Below are 19878 nucleotides of genomic sequence, written 5' to 3'. Positions count from 1 at the left end.
GAGAATGCAGCATGAATGTTTTTTTGATGTGTACCAGTCTGTAATAACTACTTGGTTAACACCTCTCAAAAACTTTATACAGGTCAGGCAGGTTAGCAAGCTGCAAAATGTTGCCGTCCTCTGCAAAGTGTTTAGGAGGTAAAAGGTAAGTCCTAAAAGCTTTGTAAAGTACATGTTCCACAGTCCACTTCCATGTTGTTGAACCACAGTCAGCCTCTTCATTCTGAAATGCAGGGGGGAAAAAAGGACAAACTGAAATTCTCTCTTGAAGATAACTTCTTACTGTAAAATTCTGCTGGTATTAGAGTTCATTCTACAAGGTCAAGTTAATTTTAAGCAGATCCTTAAAACAGACTGTATTTTTAATTTGAGTACATCCTTATTCTATAGAAATTTATCATATTAAGTAGACTACCATGCCAAAAGTCTCAAGGATCTCTTAAATAGAATACTTCAGAAAACTCCAGACACGTTTTTTTCAGAATCTCACCACACTGCTACTTGGTTCCCTTCCCTGGCAGTAGAGTTGAGACTGGAAGTCTCTCATTGCAACAGAAGTTGCCTGGGTGTTAGTTGTTTGTTCATGTGACTAGTTCCACTCCCTCATACCTGAGAGCTTGTGGGGTTGGCCTCATCTATTATATATTGCTTTCTAATGGAGTAGAACATAGCTAATTCTTTGCTCAGGCTTTCAAAACACTCCTTTTCTTCATCCCAGTTTACCTGTAACAAGAAAGAAGTCATTTACTAGGACAGCAGCCAGAGACTTAGTATAGAGAAAACATAAAAATGTCTTTGCCTTCTTCTTTCTGTATTAGTGTAAGATACAAAAAAGGCAGAACTCAGAGGCAAAGCACAACTGACCAGTAACCAGAGCAAAAGAGGCTGGAGCATGTAACAGTACATTTAAGCAACTCTAGCCTTTCCTTTGCAGCTTCTGCTGAATGAATGTGATTGACTTCATTCTTCCTGCATAGAAGAAGGACTTAGTGAAGTCCTGAGGAGAGCATACCTCTGTGGCCAAGCGAAGGATGAACATGGGCAGGCCTTCCAGCGGCGGAACGTAGTTCTCTATCAGAAGTGGCAACCCAGTAAGGTTTCCTTCCTGCAAGGCAACATTGCTGCTTCAGTAAAAAAAGTGTTCTTTCTTGCAGAAAATGCACCAGAGCTGACCTATTGCAAGCTTAGAGAGGTTAGGGGTATCTCAAGTTACAAATTTTTAAAGCCTGATGCCAGGCAGGCATTGCAGGCAGAGGGTTAGTGGTGGTGGTGAACTTCACAAGGCTGCTCACCTCAGGAAGACTGAATTTAGCTTCCTCCTCTACCTCTAGACAGACTTCTACCTACTACAGAGATCCCACTTCCCAGGGGAATATCCAAGTGTCTGGGTTCTATGACCCTTGATGAAGGTGTTCAGCTTTGGATAGGGGATGCATTAGGCCACACACAGAGAGAAGACACAGAGATGGTGATGCTGTAAGGCCCCCCCTGCCTGGCTAGAGTTCTGGGTAAGCTGCACACCTTGTTGGGTAAGGGATCTGCATTCTAGTTATGGAAGCAATGATTGCTTTATTGGGTGACTAAATACAAACTGCTTTGAGTGGCACCAGCAGAATGAGTCCTGAGCATTTTAATGGAAAGGGTAGGCCAGCTCAGTCTTACTGGAGCTGGTACTTAGTGACTGTAAGCACTGCAAGCAAACCACTGCAGTTATGTTACCAAAATGCAGGAACGTTTAGGTTGGAAAAGACTTCTACAATCAGCAAGTCCAACTGTAAATCTAACATGGCCAAGTCCTCCACTCAGTTCCTGTTAGAAGTAATAGCAGCAATCACCTCATCAATTTCAAGAGAGAAATAATCTTTCAACATTTCAGTCTTCTTTTTCAGAAATTCCACAATGTACTCAGCAAGCCCTTCTTTTGGGCCATCTTCTTCTGTCCAGCCACTTACAGGATCCTCTAAAGCAAGCATTGAAAGCTCATATAAAGGAGCTGGCTCCTAAAAATGCAGGAGGCAAAACTGTTGTTAATGATCAATGCCCTCCACTGGAAGTCAATAGCTTCTTCCTTCACCTATATACTAACTGTAGTGTCATTTCTGGCCTGCAAACAGTCTAAAAAGTATCAAGTTTCTTTCTGATGTTGTTCTGTGCAGCTCCCAGTCCTCCAAAGTGCTGTGATATTTACAGGATGAACACTAGGAATCAACACTTTACTTCTGACAGATCACAGGATCTGTCACAGTGTGTCAGGGCTGGAAGGAACCCCAAGGATCATTGAGTGCCACCTGCCCTGCCATGGGCAGGGACAGCCCCCACTAGCTCAGGTTGCCTAGAGCCACATCCAGCCTGGCCTTGTATTCAGATGAATTACTTGTCCCAGTGTAACCAGCAACAGCAAAACTCAAGTGAGTATCTCAAACTGATGCAAAGAGCAGGCAGTCAGGATGACAACTTAGCTACAAAATAACTGAGTTTTCTACATTCTGTTCTTCCTGTAAAAGAAAATAAAACCCCAACATTGTTCTTGTAGTGGATAAAAACCAACCCATGAAACTACATTTTCATCTGAAAGGACATTCTTGTGAATAAATTTTTTTAAAAATGTAGTGTAAAAAAAAAAAATATAGAGAGGAGAGAGTGTGAAATTATACTTACAGACAGCCTTAAGACTCCAAAGTTGGCAAAGTCATAAATAAGTATCTGGTAGAAGAGTTCCTGGCTAAATTGAAGGACAAAAATTAGCTCTAGAGGCAAGATCATTAAGAGAGAAAAGTATCCTCTTGTAAACATCAGATAAACATCTTCCTTCATGCTAACAAAGATCTTTAACTGAACAGTAAGATTCACACACACTATCCAGATGTGTATCAGCTGCTTTACCTGAGTTTTGTTGTGTTGAGAAGATAGAGCTTTGTCTGATACTGGGCCAGAGCCCACTGAGGACTGACACAGCCAACAAATGAGTGGTCATGTAGCATCTCCTGAAGCCCTGAAACAGTTGAAGGGGGTGGGGAAGAAGCAAAAGGATCTAATTTAGTATTTGCAACCCTACCCTAATTTATTTAGTTGAGTATTTTGAATATCTTCTTAGTGTTGAAGTCTCAGCCTCCTCTTCAATCACTGCTGCTTCTTCTAGAAAGAATGTTTTGCAGTATTCCTCCTTTGTGTGCATACACCAATACTGCTCTATTAAAGCATAAGTGAGAATAGTTTATATTAAACAGTTAAACTGCAAATGCATATTGGAAAAAATAAAAGCACATACTGAAAAAAATAAAAGGACTGACAAAGACTTTGAGAAGCAAAAGGCTTGCTTACGTTCATGTGCTTGGTTGCTAATTTCCTCCTGCAGAGTCAATACACTGGTCAAGTTGATAATTCTTCTTCTAGGGGTGCAGGCAGCAGTCATGTCCTTTCTGCTGTCCTCTTGCTCCATTTCTATGTCCACATCTTCCCGTGGTCTCTTCCTACAGTACCAACACAAAAGAAATTGTATTCAGTTCACAAAGATGATGAACGTGCTGGAACACCTCTGCTATGAGGATAGGCTGAGGGAGCTGGGGTTGTTCAGCTTGGAGAAGAGAAGGTTCTAGGGGCAACCTTAGAGCTGTTGGAAAGGATTCTACAGGAAGGCTGCAGAGGGACTTCTCATGAGGGTGTCTAGAGACAGGACAAGAGGGAATGGTTTGAAGCTGAGAGAGAGCAGGGTTAGACTGGAGCTTAAGAGGAAGTTTTTCAGTAGGAGGGTGGTGAGACTCTGTAGTAGGCTTCCCAGGGATGTTGTGGATGCCTCCTCCCTGGGGGTGTTGAAGGCCAGGCTGGATGAGGCCTTGAGCAGCTGAGTCTGGTTGAGTGGTGGCCCTGCCCATGGTTGGAGGTTGGAGCAGATGATCTCTAAGGACCCTTCTGACCAAAGCCATTCTATGATTCTATCGCTTAGGCAGAACAGACCAACAGGTTGGATGCTCAGTTCATGTGCTCTGTGGTAGCACAGGAAATGCAGAAAGTCTCCCAATGTGTCCCAGAAAGACAGACTTCTACTTGCAAGGCATCGTTTGTTAGGAAAAGGTAATTCATAGCAAATTTATGACTCTAATACCAATCAGGTCAGATATCTCTTGTTTAAACACCAAGAAAATTGGGCACTAAAGGACATACCAAAAAGTGTCGATACTTCTAATGAATTTTTTCATGATAATTTTTCTGTAATACTAGGAGGATAACAGGAGGAACAGATTCCTTCAGAAGACTTTGGCCTCTTAACAGCTCCTGCAGGAACTCTAACAACATTGACCTTTTACTAGGGTAATGTCTGTAAAGTTTGGTGATGTAATTCCTAACCCCCCGCCCCCCAAAAGGGCCTCCAAAACCAGACAAAGAGTTCATGTCATGATCTACTGCTTCCTGCCTTTCAGTATGCACAGAAATCCCACTCCATGTACAAAACTGACCACGAGTGATGTAACCTACAGGGCAGAGATGAAGTTTAATTTCTCATTAAAATGCCATGGAAAGTTATTCCAGGAAACATTTTCTTTCTGAAAATGCAAGAGTTCAAAGAGGTCAGGAAAATCTTCCTTTTCAAGGGCTTGCCATGAGATCACAAGGTGGCCTTGCATGGCCTCAGGAAAGGTGAGACTTACCGAGGAGGCACTAGAGATGAGCGCCTGCTCTTGCTCAGCGCCCCAGGCATCGCTGTGTCCTGCACAGCACCCATCTCAACTAGATCACTGACACTTTCCATTTCAGCATCTTGTGGCCTGACCACAGCCTCTGGAGACCCTGCATTAACTTCTATTGTAACTTCCATGGGAGCTGTACTTCGGGGGTTGTTTGCTGGCTGAAGAAAAGCATCCAATTTCTGCTCTCGGGAATCGGTGCGGACCATCTGATGCGCGTAAACTTTATCACTGGCTCCTTTGCTGACAGCAGAAGAGTTTGCTGCTGATTTTACCCCCTCACTGGAAGAGCAGTCAGCTCCCGGAAGCAGTGTCTTCATTCAGATATGGGGAAACAAAGAGAAGAGATTCAACAAGAAAAAACCCCAGAGCTGAGCCACACTTCTCACAGCACTGCTCAGAGGCAAGTAACTTTCAGACCCCACAAACACAGCTGCTTGAACAGGCCACCAGCTTTGCACTTGCTATCCACACAGCATAAACAGTATCATCTTGGCAGTTAATGAGGTCATTAATTGCATTCCTTTGTCTCACAGGGAAAATTTTTGATGTTAAAAAAAAAAAAAACAAACAACAAACCAAAAAAACCCCACACAAATTTGGTTTTTTGGAATACATTCTGATTATAATTCTTATACTAAACTCTACATAAAGAGATTAGGAAATGTCTTCCTGATTTTTTTTTTCTGATTAGATTAATTCCAAAACGTTGTTAAATAGACAGAAGAGTTTCCTCAGTCACATCTTTCACATAAGCCAGGGGGAAAAATAAATAAAAATAAAAAATTACTACACATGAAGGCTACTATACTTGTAAAGTCACAAAGACTGATCAAATAGCTCACAGAAAGATATTTAAAGTTATATTTCTCTCTCTTATCACCTTGTTAATGTTGGAGTATCAAAGCAATTTCATCCCGGAACACAGAGCAAAGATCTCAGCAGTTCAATGCTGCTGACTGTCGACCAGTACAAGTGGTACAGGGCAAACAACAGTTAAAATGAGCCAGAGCTGTGGTCGTTTCAGATGTTCTCACCTGAGTGAAGTACATCCTTGAAGAATTGGAGCCCAATAGCTTGCTCTCCACGTGCTGCTGCACACACTCTAGAATAGTGTCCTCATGCAGGAAATGGACCTCATGCTTTGTGGGGTGCACGTTCACATCTACATTCTGGGGAGATATTTCCAGGCTGTAAAACATTTTGAAAGAAGTGAACCTAGAACTTCTCATGGCTGGCAAAGAGCACATAAATTGGTTCAGTACAAAATAAGACAGGCTTGAAGCCATTGCTCCATGGAAAGAAGTCAAAATGGTCCTGAAATGTGCTCAGGTTACACTAGAGTCAGACTGATTTGGCATATTAAGGAATACTTGCTGTGAAGAACTCTAAACTCACCAAAATCAGCTTACATAGGTAAGCTTAAGCCAGTCTCCATAAAACAGTTAAGAAATGTCTTTTATTGCAAGGTCTGCTGAGCTGATGGCATCTGATGCCCTGTCATTTAGCAGGAGTTCAATTAAATGCTGCAATGCAAGAACTTTATTGTTGGAAAGCACTGGATGTCAGTAACTTTCACTGCTGAATGGCAGTACTCAATTACTTAGCAATTACAAAGCCAGGTTTCCACTCTAGTCATATTGTCCGTTTTTTTAAAGGACTTTTTCTGTTCAATTTTAGCTACTTGATTTTTTAGACAGGATTATTTCCTGCAATCAGGATGCAATTCACTTCTTTTTGCTGCTTTAGCATACCCAGAAAAACAGCAACTGTTACAAATAATGACACAGATGTGAATCCCAGGAAGGAAGAACAAGTTTGCAATACTTTATCTGACAGTTCTTAAATGTGCTGCTGTATTCCTAGTGTTACCTTCCTAAAGTGAAGCAGATCCAGGCCATCAAAGCTGAAATCGCAGGCACTACTTCTTAAAACAAAGCCCATTTTTTTAATGTGATTTGGTTTTAGACCGTTAAAGATGCACAATGACTTCTCTGTCTGGCAGTTAAGTACCAGTATAGAGTGCAGTACTTAACACTTCCATCAGGAACACAAATGTCCTTTTAAACCTTCCCACCCTAGCTGTATCCTACCAGAGGTACTAAAAGGCTACTCCTTGCTGTTGCTTTACCTGAGGTACAGGAATGGATGGGTGCCTTTGGGCAAGTAAGCAGCATACACCGTTTCGATGGCTTTGCGCAGGGCAGCCGACTCTACCAATCGATCTGAAACACAACAAGAAGCTATTTCCACAGAGCCCTGCTGAAACACACTGCACAGTGCCCAGCTACTCCTGCACACCAACTTCTTCATGCTTCACAGCTTCAAAGTGCATCTGTTGTACCTGGCTTTTCCCCCAGTCCTGTTTAGGCCTAACATAAAAGCAGGAACAGGCAGCATCTTCCAAGTACATTTTGTATTTGGAAGTATTTTGTTCTGCAAATACTGAAATAATCACAGAATATATCTGGTTGGAAAAGACCTCAAAGATCATCCAGGCTAGCTTTCCATTTCATACAGCCAAGGTTTGCTACACCTCCTACCAGTGCTGCTACAGAACAGAGTCCCCTCCTATGTTGGCAGGACACAGTTGTAACCTTGATACTCCACAAGCTCAACTTTCTTTTAGGCCCAGCCTTAGCTGAGTGCAAAGCAAGGCACACATTACAAATAGAAAAAACCCTGAAGATCTGCATTTAACTGCAGTGCTTATTCTTCCAAGTCTTTTAAGAACACTCCCACGCATTTTGTAGTTCTTCAGGAAGTTCTGTTCCAATTATTCTTCTGTACAAAATGCTGTTGGTTTGGGAATTTTTTTGTTAACTTACGGTTTATGAAGAGTAAAAATATACACTTCTTCACAGAGTAGTTTGCATTGGTGATGTAGCCCTTCATTTTAAAGGCCAAACTCGAATCCTCACAGCCCACTTCTATCAGTTCCCTATTGACAATATCACAGAAAAAACAACAACAAAGAATTATTCTGTGGATGCAGATTTCAAACAGTACCCACATGCAGCACTACACTGCTCTATATTCTATTTATATCACATTTAAATTACTTGAGAGTTCAAACATTGCTGAGCCATAAAAATTATTTAACCTGAGCTGTAGTCTTTCCTCTTAAGTTCAGCTGTAAACTAGTAACAGTGTATGACTGAAGTCTGTAAAACTACCCACAGGATCTCTTTAATTCCATATCACAGTGTCCATTAAAATGTTAACACCCATTGATCCTTCTGCTGGGCATTTCATTCTTTAAGGCCCCCACAGCAACAGATACAGACACTTCAGAACTGTCAGCAGACAGGGAAGAACAGTTCCTTTACTTTGTCTGGTTTTGTAACTTCCCTCTTTCCTTTGATACATTTAAAAAGGTCACAGGTGCTGCAAGATGAGGGAGAGCTCTGATTATTTCAACACTCCCTCCACTCTCTAATTCACCTTGAAGGAAGCAGGAAAAAAAAATGAGCACAGCTCATGTTCTTTCAAGGAGAAAAGGGAGGGAGATTTACTAGAAAAATTCATGAGAAAAGGAAACTTGACATCAACAAACCTGCTCACAGCATTTCCAAAGATGGACCTGATGTTGTCCACTGTTGAGGCATTTGACAGCGTCCTAACATCTGACACAGTATCACCTTGCTGAAGAGATCAGAGACAGGCATTGATCAATTCCCAGTTCTGGCTGAACTTCTAGAAATCCATTGACCTTCCCAACAACATTTGAAATGCAAAAGAGCAGGGCATAACATCATGATCATGTTTTGTATCATTATTTGTGTTCAGAAAAACACCAGATGGTGAAGGCACAGGATTACAAGATTTGCTAGGTCACATCAGCCCCATGCAGCCTAGTAACCCTGTCTGTGATAGGGAGGAACAGCAGCAGTTCAGTGGCTAGCTGCCAAGAATGCCACAGAGAGAGGGTTCTCTACCCCATCCTCTCTCATCCAGTGATCAGTAGCCAGACTCTCAAAAGAAGCTGAAACAAAACACTGACCACATGGAAAACTCCGAAGTCCTGATAAATATTTTGTCTTGTTTACTTTTAACTGGTTTCTATCCAAACTACATCAAAGTACATTTCAGCATTTCCAGGGAAGGCACTATATGCCATGCCCCTTGCAAAAGATGCAGTGCAAATCTTCTATATGGATCACAGAATGTTAGGGATTGGAAGGGACCTCCAAAGATCATCCAGTCCAACCCCCCTGCCACAGCAGGGTCACCCAGAGCAGGTCACATAGGAAGCTGGGCTTCAAATGTCTCCAGAGAAGGAGACTCTGCAACCTCTCTGGGCAGCCTGTTCCAGGGCTCTGTCACCCTCACAGTGAAAAACCTTTTCCTTCTGTTCCTGTGGAACCTCCTCAGCTCCAGCTTGCACCCATTGCCCCTTGTCCTGTCACTGGACATCACTGAGCAGAGCCTGGCTCCATCCTCCTGACAAAAATTTCTTCTTTCTGTTTCCACAGAACTTCCTATGCCTCAACTTCCACCACTGCCCCTTGTGCTGTCATTGGGCTTCACCCAGCAGAGCCTGGCTCCATCCTCCTGACACTGCCCTGCACATCTTTATCAACAGCAATGAGGGCACCCCTCAGGCTCCTCTGCTGCAAGCTACAGATCCCCAGCTCCCTCAGCCTGTCCTCACAGGGAGATGTTCCACTGCCTTCAGCAGCTTTGTGGCTCTGTGCTGGACTCTTTCAAGCAGTTCCCTGAGGTCCTTCTTGAACTGAGGGGCCCAGAACTGGAAACAATACTCCAGATGCATCCTCACCAGAGCAGAGCATAGAGGGAGGAGAACTTCTACAGGCCCGCACATACAGACAGATAAACAGACATATGGTGTAGTTATGAAAACTTGATGTACCTTTTTAACTGAAAAGCTGATGCCTGAGTTATGGATGGCATACCTGAAACACAAGCAAACAGAAGACTGCAGTGTGTGAAAGAAGAGGTTACTTTTCCCAAACACTGAAAAGCAGCTAATGATAGGGGCAGACAATTCTATTTCCTGTCACACAGCAACATCATTTGAGACAATGAGTTTTTGTGGTCTAGACAGCTACAAAAATACTTTATAACTCAACCTGTGGCCATGTGAAATAAAAGGATCACCTTAGCTTACTTTTCAAAAATCCCAATCAACTTCTATAGACCTGGTTAACTCAGTGTCCTTGCATGGTTTAACTAGGACAGCAGCAAAAACTCCTCAATATGATCAAATCAAGGCTCAACTACTATGGAGCAGGATCTGAAAACTGGCTGCTTGCCTTTCTAATTTCCCCTACCCAGCTGGTTCAGCTGTCTCTGATGCCAGGACCAAATTCTGACACATCAGCCATGTAGCCTTGACTTAAACTTCTAGGGAGGTTGCTAAGTTGAGACAGAACACACTGTAGAACCCTGCAGCATGAGGAATGTACAAATGCAGGGGTTAGACTCTTGTGACCAAGACAGTTAAGAACTCAAAAATTCCAGAAGGAAAACAAAATAAAAATATGTAAAACCCTGATGCAAAAAGAAAACCAAAACCAAACCAAACCAGAAAAAATCAACTCAGTGAGCTGGAAGTCTGTAACTCGGCAAGACTTCCAGATCAGCCTGTTCCATGGAGCAGCAGGACCTGGCCCTTCAGCTCCTGGCTGAAGTCTGCCTGGCCAGTGAAGACTCTTAAGTTGCTTGCTCAGGGAGCAGGCTAACACTTGGCCTTGGAGTCTTGCTATTCCTTGCTAGCTTCTGTGTTGACTGAAAGTGTAAAGCTGTTATCTTGGTTAAATTGTGGAGATCTTGCTTGCAGAGCCTCTGCCCATGGCAAAAGATGCAACCAAGGGACCCAGGAAGGGAACATCTGGCAGCTAAAGTGATAAATAAAAAATTAAGATGTGACTTTAGTATTTCCATACTCAGCCAGATCTCAATGCTCCTGCACAGCTTTCACTTGGATTCTATTCAGCCCAGGTTCATGGAGAGTTCACTGCTTTGTTATCACCATCTGCTTGCTGGAATTCTTACTAATAATAATCTCAGACCACAACCAGTGATTCTCCTCTGGATTTTCCACATCAGATTGGACTGCTACCTGGCACAGCACACTAACAGATAGTTAACCCCCCCAACACACCAAAACCAGCAACAAAAGCCCATAGAAACCAAACACACATATGCCAGCCCCTCAGAAAGACCCCAGTACCCAGCAGAACAAATTGGAGCCTCCCAGTCCAGTTTACCTGCCAACAACTTCTAGGATTTTTGCATATTCTTCACTGGGATTTTTTAAAGCTTTCCTCCTTGTATTTACATTGTAAAAGAGATCTTCCACCTACAGAGAAAAAGATCACAATCTTTTATCTTCTCTTACTATATAATTAATCTTCTTAATAGCTACTACAAGATTCTCTGGAAGTACTTCAGATTTTGAAGGAACATTCGAGTAACTCCTTCCCTGCTTAGGTTCACCTAACAAAATACAACTCCAGAGAAATGGATGCTTCCAAGTATTTTGGTGCAGCAGTATCCTTACCAATAACAACAACTCTACAGCTCACTTTGCAGGCAAAGTTTTAATCAGAAGACAATGGATTTTCTCATTACAGAGTTATACTGAAAAGCAAACAAATGTTGAAAGAATTGCTGCAATCGAGGCAGTTACTGTCAGTAAACCAGCAACTTAAACTGCTCATTTTCACCATTTATTTAAACAACCTGCACATTATTTTTCAGCTGTGCTGGGAAAGGCAGAAATTTAAAGTTCAGCTTCTTTGTTAGGACGTTACCTAAACACTGACATGGGAGGCTTGCTCCTGAACACAGGTCTGCCTGAACACACTTTCTACCCTACACTGTGCCACATGCACACTTTTTGTTCCTCACCATTCTAACAGCAACCCTCCTCCCAACCCACATTTAGATCTTGGTATAAGATATGAAATATATGACTGAAAACCAAGCAGCATGTTGGCAATGTCCTGTGCCAGCCCTTGTCTTCCCACTCTGGCTCATACAATGTAGATCACTCCTCCATATCCTGAGCTTCCTGTAGCCCTTAACTGTCGACTGAGGCTTTCAGCAGCCCAGAAGGATTATGAAATATTTCTCTGAGCTTATCCGCAGAAGGGACAAGAAAAAACCCAGGATCTTCTGAAATTTACCTTGCTGTCTTTGGTGACAAAAAACCCCCAACAAAGAAAAACCCCAAGAAACCTACACACCACCATTTGGAAAACATTCTCCAAGGTGATACAATGACACATACCAGTAAGTGGTGCAAGCATAAGGACCAGGGAACAGAAAAGGGACAAGAGAGAAGAGGCACAAAAACCTACTATGATCTGAGTGCCTTGGTTTCCAGCACAGGGTTTCGGAGGAGCTTTAATTTTGCCATCACTGTAGGTAGCTCTAGGAGGAAAATCAAAAGTCATCAGACACAGTGACAAGACAGCAAAAAGGTTAAGGCAAGAGAAATCCCATCAGTGTCACACTCCTCCCAGCAAGGAACTTGGGACACTGAGAAGAAAACTGTTGACCTTAGGAGCCAGAAGGGGAGTGGGAGAGTGGGAATGATAGCAGACAAGAAGTGGCAGCTATTGGGATATGTTTTGGAATTGTATGAGACCTATGTACTCTGGTTTATCTTTAATATCTAGATGTGGGCTGCTTAGTTTGAAAAAGAGCAGGCTGTGGGGAGACCTCATGGCTCTCTACAACTACCTGAAAGGAACCTAAGGAGAGGCTGGTGCTGATCTCTTCTCCCAGGTAATCAGTGATAGAACAAGAGGGAACAGCCTCAAGCTGCCACTGGGGAGGTTTAGACTGGACATTAGGAAACACTTTTCAGGGCAAGAGTGGTCAGGAATTGGAATGAGCTGCCCAGGGAGGTGGTTGAGTCACCAAGCCTGGATGTGTTTAAAGGTGGTTTGGATGTGGTACTTGGGGATGTGGTTTAGGGGTGACCCTTGTAGAGTAAGGTTCTGGGTTGGACTTGGTGATGCTGAGGGTCTTTTCCAACCTGAATGTTTCTGTAACTCTTCCCCTACACTTTACACATCTCAGTGATAGGAAATTCTTGATTTATACATCTAAAATCTGTTTCCTTTTTTGGCTGTAGCAGGACTCTGAGCATGAGAGATTTCTGAGCCACACAGGTACTTTCAGCAAGCTGTACAGATGCAGGATTTCAAAGGGCACACTTTGTTTTTTGCCCTCTGCATACCCTACATATACTTAATGCAAGAAAGACTAGAGTCACATTAGGTTTTGAAAAAACAAGATGCAGGGCTTCTCTTCTTTTTTCCTTCTGTATTTTCCATACAATTAGTTGAGAAATTAAAGGAAAGGCTTGTTTATATTTAGTTTCCAAAAGAATATTCAGAGCCTTCTTTGGATGGGAGTAGGCATCTTAAGAAAGCAAACTAAGCTGTAAGTTGCTGTGCTCAGAGGCTTAGGAAATTTACAAGCCATGCTGACTGTGTATATACATCATTTTATCCTGCAATGGATGGAAAGACACAAGCTCATTATTGCCTGCTGAAGCAGAATTCCTTTTCAGATTCTGCACACTTCCCCCCCTCTCCATTTTAAAACACTTTGTTTAGCTAAATCTTACCTTTACAACCTGGAATAAAAATAAGATCACACAAAGTGCATTTTCTCACATTCTAGGTCTTTAACTCCAGAAACACTGAATTTCTTACCCCACCCTCCTCCTTAATGAGATCCATCTGTCCAATCCTGCATGCATCAGAAGTCCCTGGGCTCACAGGTGGCATACCTGTATGCACACTTGGCATCAGCTGTTTTAGTTGTTACTGTAACGTGGGCAACGTGGCTGATGCTAGCCAACGCCTAGAGAAAGAGAAAGCGCCTTTGTAAAACTTGCCCTGGAGACCACTCAGGAGTGTCCACACTGCAAACAGCAGCACTGTCTTTTGATACACATCTTGCAAGTAATTAATAAAAACCCTCATGAAATACCTGCAGGTCAGTAAAGCTTTAGCAAGTTGTAGTGCCTGCGACACTGATTTTTATCCAGGGCCTTCATTTTTTGGCTTTTCTAACGTTTCATTCCTTCTGACAATGCAAGCAGAAAACTAGAATGTAACTAAAAGCAACTTGCAAAGTTATTACAGTTGTGTCCTTTTCTTTCTTTCATGTTTCAAAAGAAAAAAGGAAGGGCTTAGCCATTATGTTCTCATCCCTGCCCAAAAGTCTTCTCCTGGCTGTAGGTAATGTTACAAAGTTAGGATACAAAGGGTTTGCCTGGAAAATCCAATGACTGTGTCCACAGAGCCTGCTGAAACCAGCTTCAGGACCAGACTGCACTGGCTGTGGAGCTGATGATGTTGAAAGCATGTGAGGGGAGGACTCAAGCAGACTACTCTCTAGAACATGCAAAGATGTACGTATGGAGGGGAAAGCAGAACTCACCTTGGACTGTTCTTTCAGACAAGTTTAGCTACAGCCTATGAGAATATGGAGAACTAGTATAGCCCAGGGGTCAGAGGTTACAAGATTTGACTGACAGCAAAAGGGAGACAAATGCACACCTCAAATACTCAGCTTTTAAGTACAGGATTGGACAAATGTCTGATATTTGCTCAAATCTTTGTCTTTCACCTGTAGGTTCCTGAATCAGCATTTAAGAAAACAAGCTTTTAAAAAATTACTTAGAAAAAAAAAAGTCTTACTCAAAAAAAGCAGAAAGAATATCTACCTCTTCCTGGCCATCCATCTAATCTTGAAAGACGTGGAAAATTATTTAAACTATAGTCTGATGGAGCACACCAAGTGGTGGACCAGTGGACACCAAGTTGTCCATGGGACAGCAATGTGCCCTTGTGGCCAAGGTGGCCAATGGGATCCTGGGGTGCCCAGCAGATCGAGGGAAGTTTTCCTTCCGCTGTACTCTGTCCTAGTGAGGCACCACATGCAATACTGCATCCAGCTCTGGCCTCCCCAGTTCAGGAGGGACAGTGATCTGTTTGAGAGAATCCAAGGAAGGGCTACAAGGATGATGAAGGCACTGCCTGGTCAGGAGAGGCTGAGAGCCCTGGAGCTGTTCATTCTGGAGAGAAGGCTGAGAGGAGATCTGATCAATGTCTATAAATATCTGAGGGCTGGGGGTCAGGAAGGCAGGTACAGGGACAGCCTCTGCTCACTGGTGCCCTGTGATAGGACAAGGGGTAGTGGATGGAAACTGCAGTACAGGAAGCTCCACCTCAACAAGAGGAAGAACTTCTTTAGTGCAAGGGTCACAGAGCCCTGGAACAGGCTGCCCAGAGACATTGTGAGGTCTCCCTCTCTGGAGACTTTCAAGGCCCATCTGGATATGTTCCTGTGTGACCTGTGATGGATTCTATGGTCCTGCTCTGGCAGGGGGTTGGACTGGAAGATCTCCAGAGGTCCCTTCCAGCCTCCAACATCCTGTGGTCCTGGGACACTCTCAGAAAGCCAAAGCTTCTGTGAGGATTACTGGCAATGAGACAGTGTGCCAGCCCCACTACAAGAGGACTACAACAAACAATCAAGAGTTCCCAAACCCTGATGAAGAGCTTACCTCGCCTCTAAAGCCGTAAGTAGAAATGCTCGTCAGGTCTTCAAACTTTTGCAGTTTACTGGTAGTAAATCGCTCACACACGATGTCCAGATCTTCTTTCTATGTGGAAGGGACAAGTAAGAGTCACTTTCTGTTTCCAAGCTTTTTCAAGGTCAGAAACATTGATAAACTGAACTGAAGTTTAAAAGGTAGTGCTGAACATCAGCATGCCGCTGGCAGCTTTGTTTACTCACCCTGATGCCACAGCCGTTGTCTTGGACCTGGATGAGCTTCAGACCACCTTCTTTAACTACTACCTGGATACTTGTAGATTTAGCATCCAAACTGCAGAAACCAAGAAAACATTCTAGAGAACAGCACCTCATACCTGCCTTCAGTTCCTTCACAGAATCATTGAGGTCGAAAAAGATCTTTTAAAATCAAGTCCAACCATTAACCCAGCACTGCCACACCCACCACCTAACCTGTGTCCATCAGCACCACACCTACACATCCTCATAGAACTTCTGCTCCAGACCTTTCACAAGCTTTGTTGCCTATCTTTGATCTTCTTTGGCTCCAGCACTTCATTGTCCTTCTTGTAGTGAGGGGCCCAAAACTGAATACAGTATTCAAGGTGCAGCCTCCCCAGTGCCAAGTACAGTGGCATGATCACTTTCCCACTCCTGCTGGCCACACTATTCCTGGTACAGGCGTGGGTGCTGTTGGCCTTCTTGGCCACCTGAGCACACTGCTGGCTCATGTTCACTCAGCTTCTTTTCTGCCAGGCAGTTTTCCAGCCACTCTGCCGCAGGCTCCTGCATGAGACTATCATAACCCAAGTGCAGGACCTGGCACTTGTGGAACCCCATACCACTGACCTCGGCCTACCCATCCAGCACGAAAAGATCTCTCTGCATAATCTCTCTACCTGCACAGATATCAGCAATCTTCTCCAACTTGGTGTTGTCTGCAAACCTGATAACTTGCCCTCAATCGATTAAGATAGTAACCAGGACTGGCTCCAATACGGAGCCTTCTCTGTGTTCGACGGCCCCGGAGCAATGGGTCGGGAGGAGCAGACCCGCATTTACCAGTTTTCTATCATCTCCTTGATGGCGTTCGCCGGTCTCTGGATGACCTCGCCGGCCGCGATGCGGTTCACCACGGTTTCATCCAGCCGCCGTATCACGCCGGCCATCCTCAGTCCCGTGACAGGAGTCCGGCTCGGGAGGCCGGCTGCTCGGGCGCCCCAGCTAACGGGACTCTGGGGGAAGAGCAAGGGCCTGGGATGCTCACGTGGGGGGAACCCGGGAGGGAGGACCAGGGAGAACCCGGAAGGGGACACTAAAGGCGAACCCGGAAGAGGGTACCGGAGAGCCCCCGCGGGCCGTTCGGGACACCGAGCGGAGCCCGAGAGAAAGGCACAAGGAGCTGACGATGGGGGTGAGGGAAGAGGATCAGGGACCGGCGGGAAACAGCCGTTCCGAAGCGGAGAGCAAGGGGAGGTGAAGGGAACGTCCGCACGGCCCCACTCCCGCCAAGCCGCCGCTCGGCCGCCCCCTCGAGCGGACAGCTCTCTGATTGGGCGCCGCAAACGCCAATCACCAGGCCTCCTTCCTTCCCGCGCCAAACGTAAACACGGCGGCGGGGAGCGGAACGCGGAGGGACCGAGGGAACCCGTCGCGATTGGCTGAGGGCACGGCAAGGGGCGGGGCGCGGCGGGGCGCGGCGCGGCGCTGCAGGGTCGCGCGGCGCGGCGCGAGTTGGGGGCGTGCGTGGGTGCGCGCGCCTCTGATCGGGGAGCAGTGCGCCGCCTGGCGGCCGGAGGGTGCGCTGCGTGTGGGGTCGCCCTGCATCTCTGACGTAGCAGCGCAGCGACTTGGGGCAAGGCGTGCGGGGAGAGCCTGCCGCGACCTGGCAGCGCTTGGAGGAGACCCGCGGGAAAGATGGGGACAGCATCTGTAGCGGGACAGGGGGTGATGGTTTTAAACTAAGGGAAGGGAGGGTTAGTCTAGGTAGAAGGCAGAAGTGAGGGTGGTGTTTCACCATTGAGGTTGGTGAAACACTGGCACTGCTCAGAGAGGTGGCAGAAGCTCCATCCCTGGAAGGATTCCAGTTAAGGTTGGACAGGGCTCTGAGCAGCCTGATCTAGCTGAAGATGTCCCTGCTCACTGCAGGGGTTGGACACAAGACATTCTGTGATCCTCTGATTACCTGCAGCATGTACTTACCATTCCAGCTCAAACAGATGTTCCTGTTTTCAAAGAGAAGTTGAGCAGAATTCCAGCAACAGACTGCTTATTTGGTTTTTTTTTTCTTTTCCCTTATGCTAATACTTTTATAAAATCCTTTATTTTATATAATTTTATACAAAATCCTGTATTTTATAAAGCAGCTCTTTTTTTTTTTTTTTTTTTTTCCTCCAGAGGTGATATTTTAGTGTCTGGAAATATCTTCCAATTGCCCTTCAAGAAATTCCCTCCATGTGCATGGTGATGGGAAATGGTATCTTCTGCCCTTCTTACAGCTTTTACTGCCAAACAGCAGCAAAGTTTATGACTGTTTCTTGAAACTGTCTCCAGCTGGCTAGCAAGAGATAAGTGAAAGAATGCAAACCAAATAACCTTGACTCACAGACCTCTGCTTCTTTTCAGCTTGTCTTGACAAGCACCCAGACTGTCCAGGCAGTTCTTTTAACCCTGAATGCAGACCCACTCCTCTTGCAGTCAATTTCATGCAGCTATAGCATGGAGAATAAAATGTTAACAGAAAACTTGTGCAACAATGGTTGGCTGGCTGAGTAGCAGAAGCAGCCATACTGCCAGGACTGCTGTAGTTACTAAACTTATTTACAGGGAAGTTGCTGCTCAGAGTTAATGCACAAAAAGCCCCATCCCAAGACAGAGAAAGGCACCAGACTCCTGTTCCAGTGAAATTAAAACTCTCCTGTGTATAAATCAAGACAGTTACTGTTGCTCGTCTCACACAGGATCACATCTTAAGCTGCAGTAATTATATTTTGAATTACAGAATCACAGAAAGCATGTGGTTGGAAGAGACTTCAAAGATCATCCAGTCCAACCCTCGACCCCAACATTGCTATCTCATGGCCCAGGGCTAGGGGGAAATGAACTTCTACTCGTAGAAGAGCTGCTGGAGACTCTGTTGCATGGCTTGATACATAGCCTCAAGCCTTTGTTGCTAGAGGAGGTTTTGATAGAAAATATTCCACCAGTTAAGATTTTTCACATTAGTTTATAGTGCAATTTTTTGAGCTCTGAAGGAAAGGGCCATGAGGATGATCAGAGGGCTGGAGCTTGTCTCCTGTGAGGACAGGCTGAGAGAATTGGGGTTGTTCAGTTTGGAGAAGAGAAGGCTACGAGGAAACCTGTATCTGAAAGGGGCTACAAGAAAGCTGGGGAGGGACTTTTTTAGGGTGTCAGGTAGTGATGGGACTGGGGGCAATGGATCCAAACTAGAGGAGGGGAGAGTTAGATTAGACATTAGGAAAAAATTCTTCCCCATGAGGGTGGTGAGACACTGGAACAGGTTGCCCAGGGAGGTGGTGGAAGCCTCACCCCTGGAGGTTTTGAAGGCCAGGCTGGATGTGGCTCTGGGCAACCTGCTGTAGTGTGAGGTATCCCTGCCCATAGCAGGGGGGTTGGAACTGGATGATCCTTGAGGTCCCTTCCAACCCTGACAAATCTGTGAAAGCAGGTTCTGGGAGCTCATCATGGGAAAATAACTTTGAAGTCCATATGCTGTGTGTTTCTATCTCCTCATCCTCCTCATCCTCCCCTGTGTGTGCAGTCCTGTCAGGTAAGGAAGCATTATGTCCACTTTATAGGACCCCAGAGCACCCAGAGGAGCAGGAAAATTTATGCAAGATCCAACAGGAAAGAGCATCCAGGCACAAGATTTGCTAAGTGCTGAAAATATATAACAATGTCTGCTGACTCTGCTTCTTCTGGCAAACATCATAACCACAACTTCTGCTAATTTTGGCCACACCAGGGTTTCACAGCTGGCTGTTGTTAGACCCACATCCCAATCAAAAGCAAACACCAGCAGCCAGCATAGGCCAATGTGGTTTTGACCACAGATCAGATTCAACAGGTATCAATGGAGTCTTGCCAGTCCTCCTCAGAGCAGCAGGTCTGCACTCTCTCCTTGAGTCAAGACACTCTCTGAGGGTAACTCCTCAAGGCTGAGAGCCATATCTTGATTGGTGACTGTCCTGGTTTGGCTGGGACAGAATCATAGACCAACCACAGGCTGAAGGCTATTAGCAGTCTGTAGTCAGGCAGGGCAGCTGACCTGAGTTGGCTGCAGGTGTATCCCAGACCATGGATGTCACAGGCATGATAAAGGGGGAAGTCTGCTAAGGACAGGAATTCTTCCTGCTTTGTCTCCTCTTCCTCCTGTTCCTTTCAGTCCCTGGAAAGATTCATTTACCTGCTGCTCAGGACTGCCTTCTTTTTTATCATGACTGCTGTGCATTCACTGGGCTGACTAGAGCTTTCTGTGCTTTATATTTGCATTGGTCTTAGCTTGGCTGCTTCATTAAATCTATTTTCATTCCAGTCCATGATCTCCTCTCCTTTTCATGATTCCTCTTCTCAGCTGCAGAGGGGTTATCAGGTGGTAGAACAACTG

At 44.9% G+C, this 19878-nt stretch overlaps 1 protein-coding gene across 1 annotated transcript; it reads right to left on the bottom strand.

The window, feature by feature from the left end:
* Positions 1–39: 39 nt before the first annotated feature.
* MLH1 (mutL homolog 1) lies at positions 40–16420 on the bottom strand. Its single transcript, XM_054384852.1, has 19 exons — positions 16314–16420; positions 15474–15564; positions 15241–15339; positions 13456–13529; positions 12011–12083; positions 10916–11007; positions 9556–9598; positions 8239–8327; positions 7511–7623; positions 6814–6907; positions 5720–5873; positions 4647–4996; positions 3322–3470; positions 2884–2992; positions 2659–2722; positions 1836–2000; positions 1013–1105; positions 610–723; positions 40–223 (listed from the first exon to the last, which is right to left on the bottom strand). The coding sequence occupies exons 1-19, from the start codon at positions 16418–16420 to the stop codon at positions 56–58; spliced, it is 2241 nt and encodes a 746-aa protein (XP_054240827.1). The 3' UTR covers positions 40–55.
* Between the last annotated feature and the right edge of the window lie 3458 nt (positions 16421–19878).

Source organism: Indicator indicator, chromosome 11, assembly GCF_027791375.1.
Source record: "Indicator indicator isolate 239-I01 chromosome 11, UM_Iind_1.1, whole genome shotgun sequence".
Classification (NCBI taxonomy): domain Eukaryota; kingdom Metazoa; phylum Chordata; class Aves; order Piciformes; family Indicatoridae; genus Indicator; species Indicator indicator.
This window is presented reverse-complemented; position numbering and strand designations above follow the sequence as displayed.

What these genes read in the sequence shown, in the direction of transcription:
- MLH1 (XM_054384852.1), bottom strand. Translation starts at nt 16,420, where the DNA reads ATGGCCGGCGTGATACGGCGGCTGGATGAAACCGTGGTGAACCGCATC. An exon ending in AAGGAGATGATAGAAAACTG is followed by an intron (nt 15,565 to 16,313) that starts GTAAATGCGGGT and finishes TGGTTTCTGCAG; the next exon opens with TTTGGATGCTAAATCTACAA. An exon ending in ACCAAGGCACTCAGATCATA is followed by an intron (nt 11,008 to 12,010) that starts GTAGGTTTTTGT and finishes TTTTCTCTGTAG; the next exon opens with GTGGAAGATCTCTTTTACAA.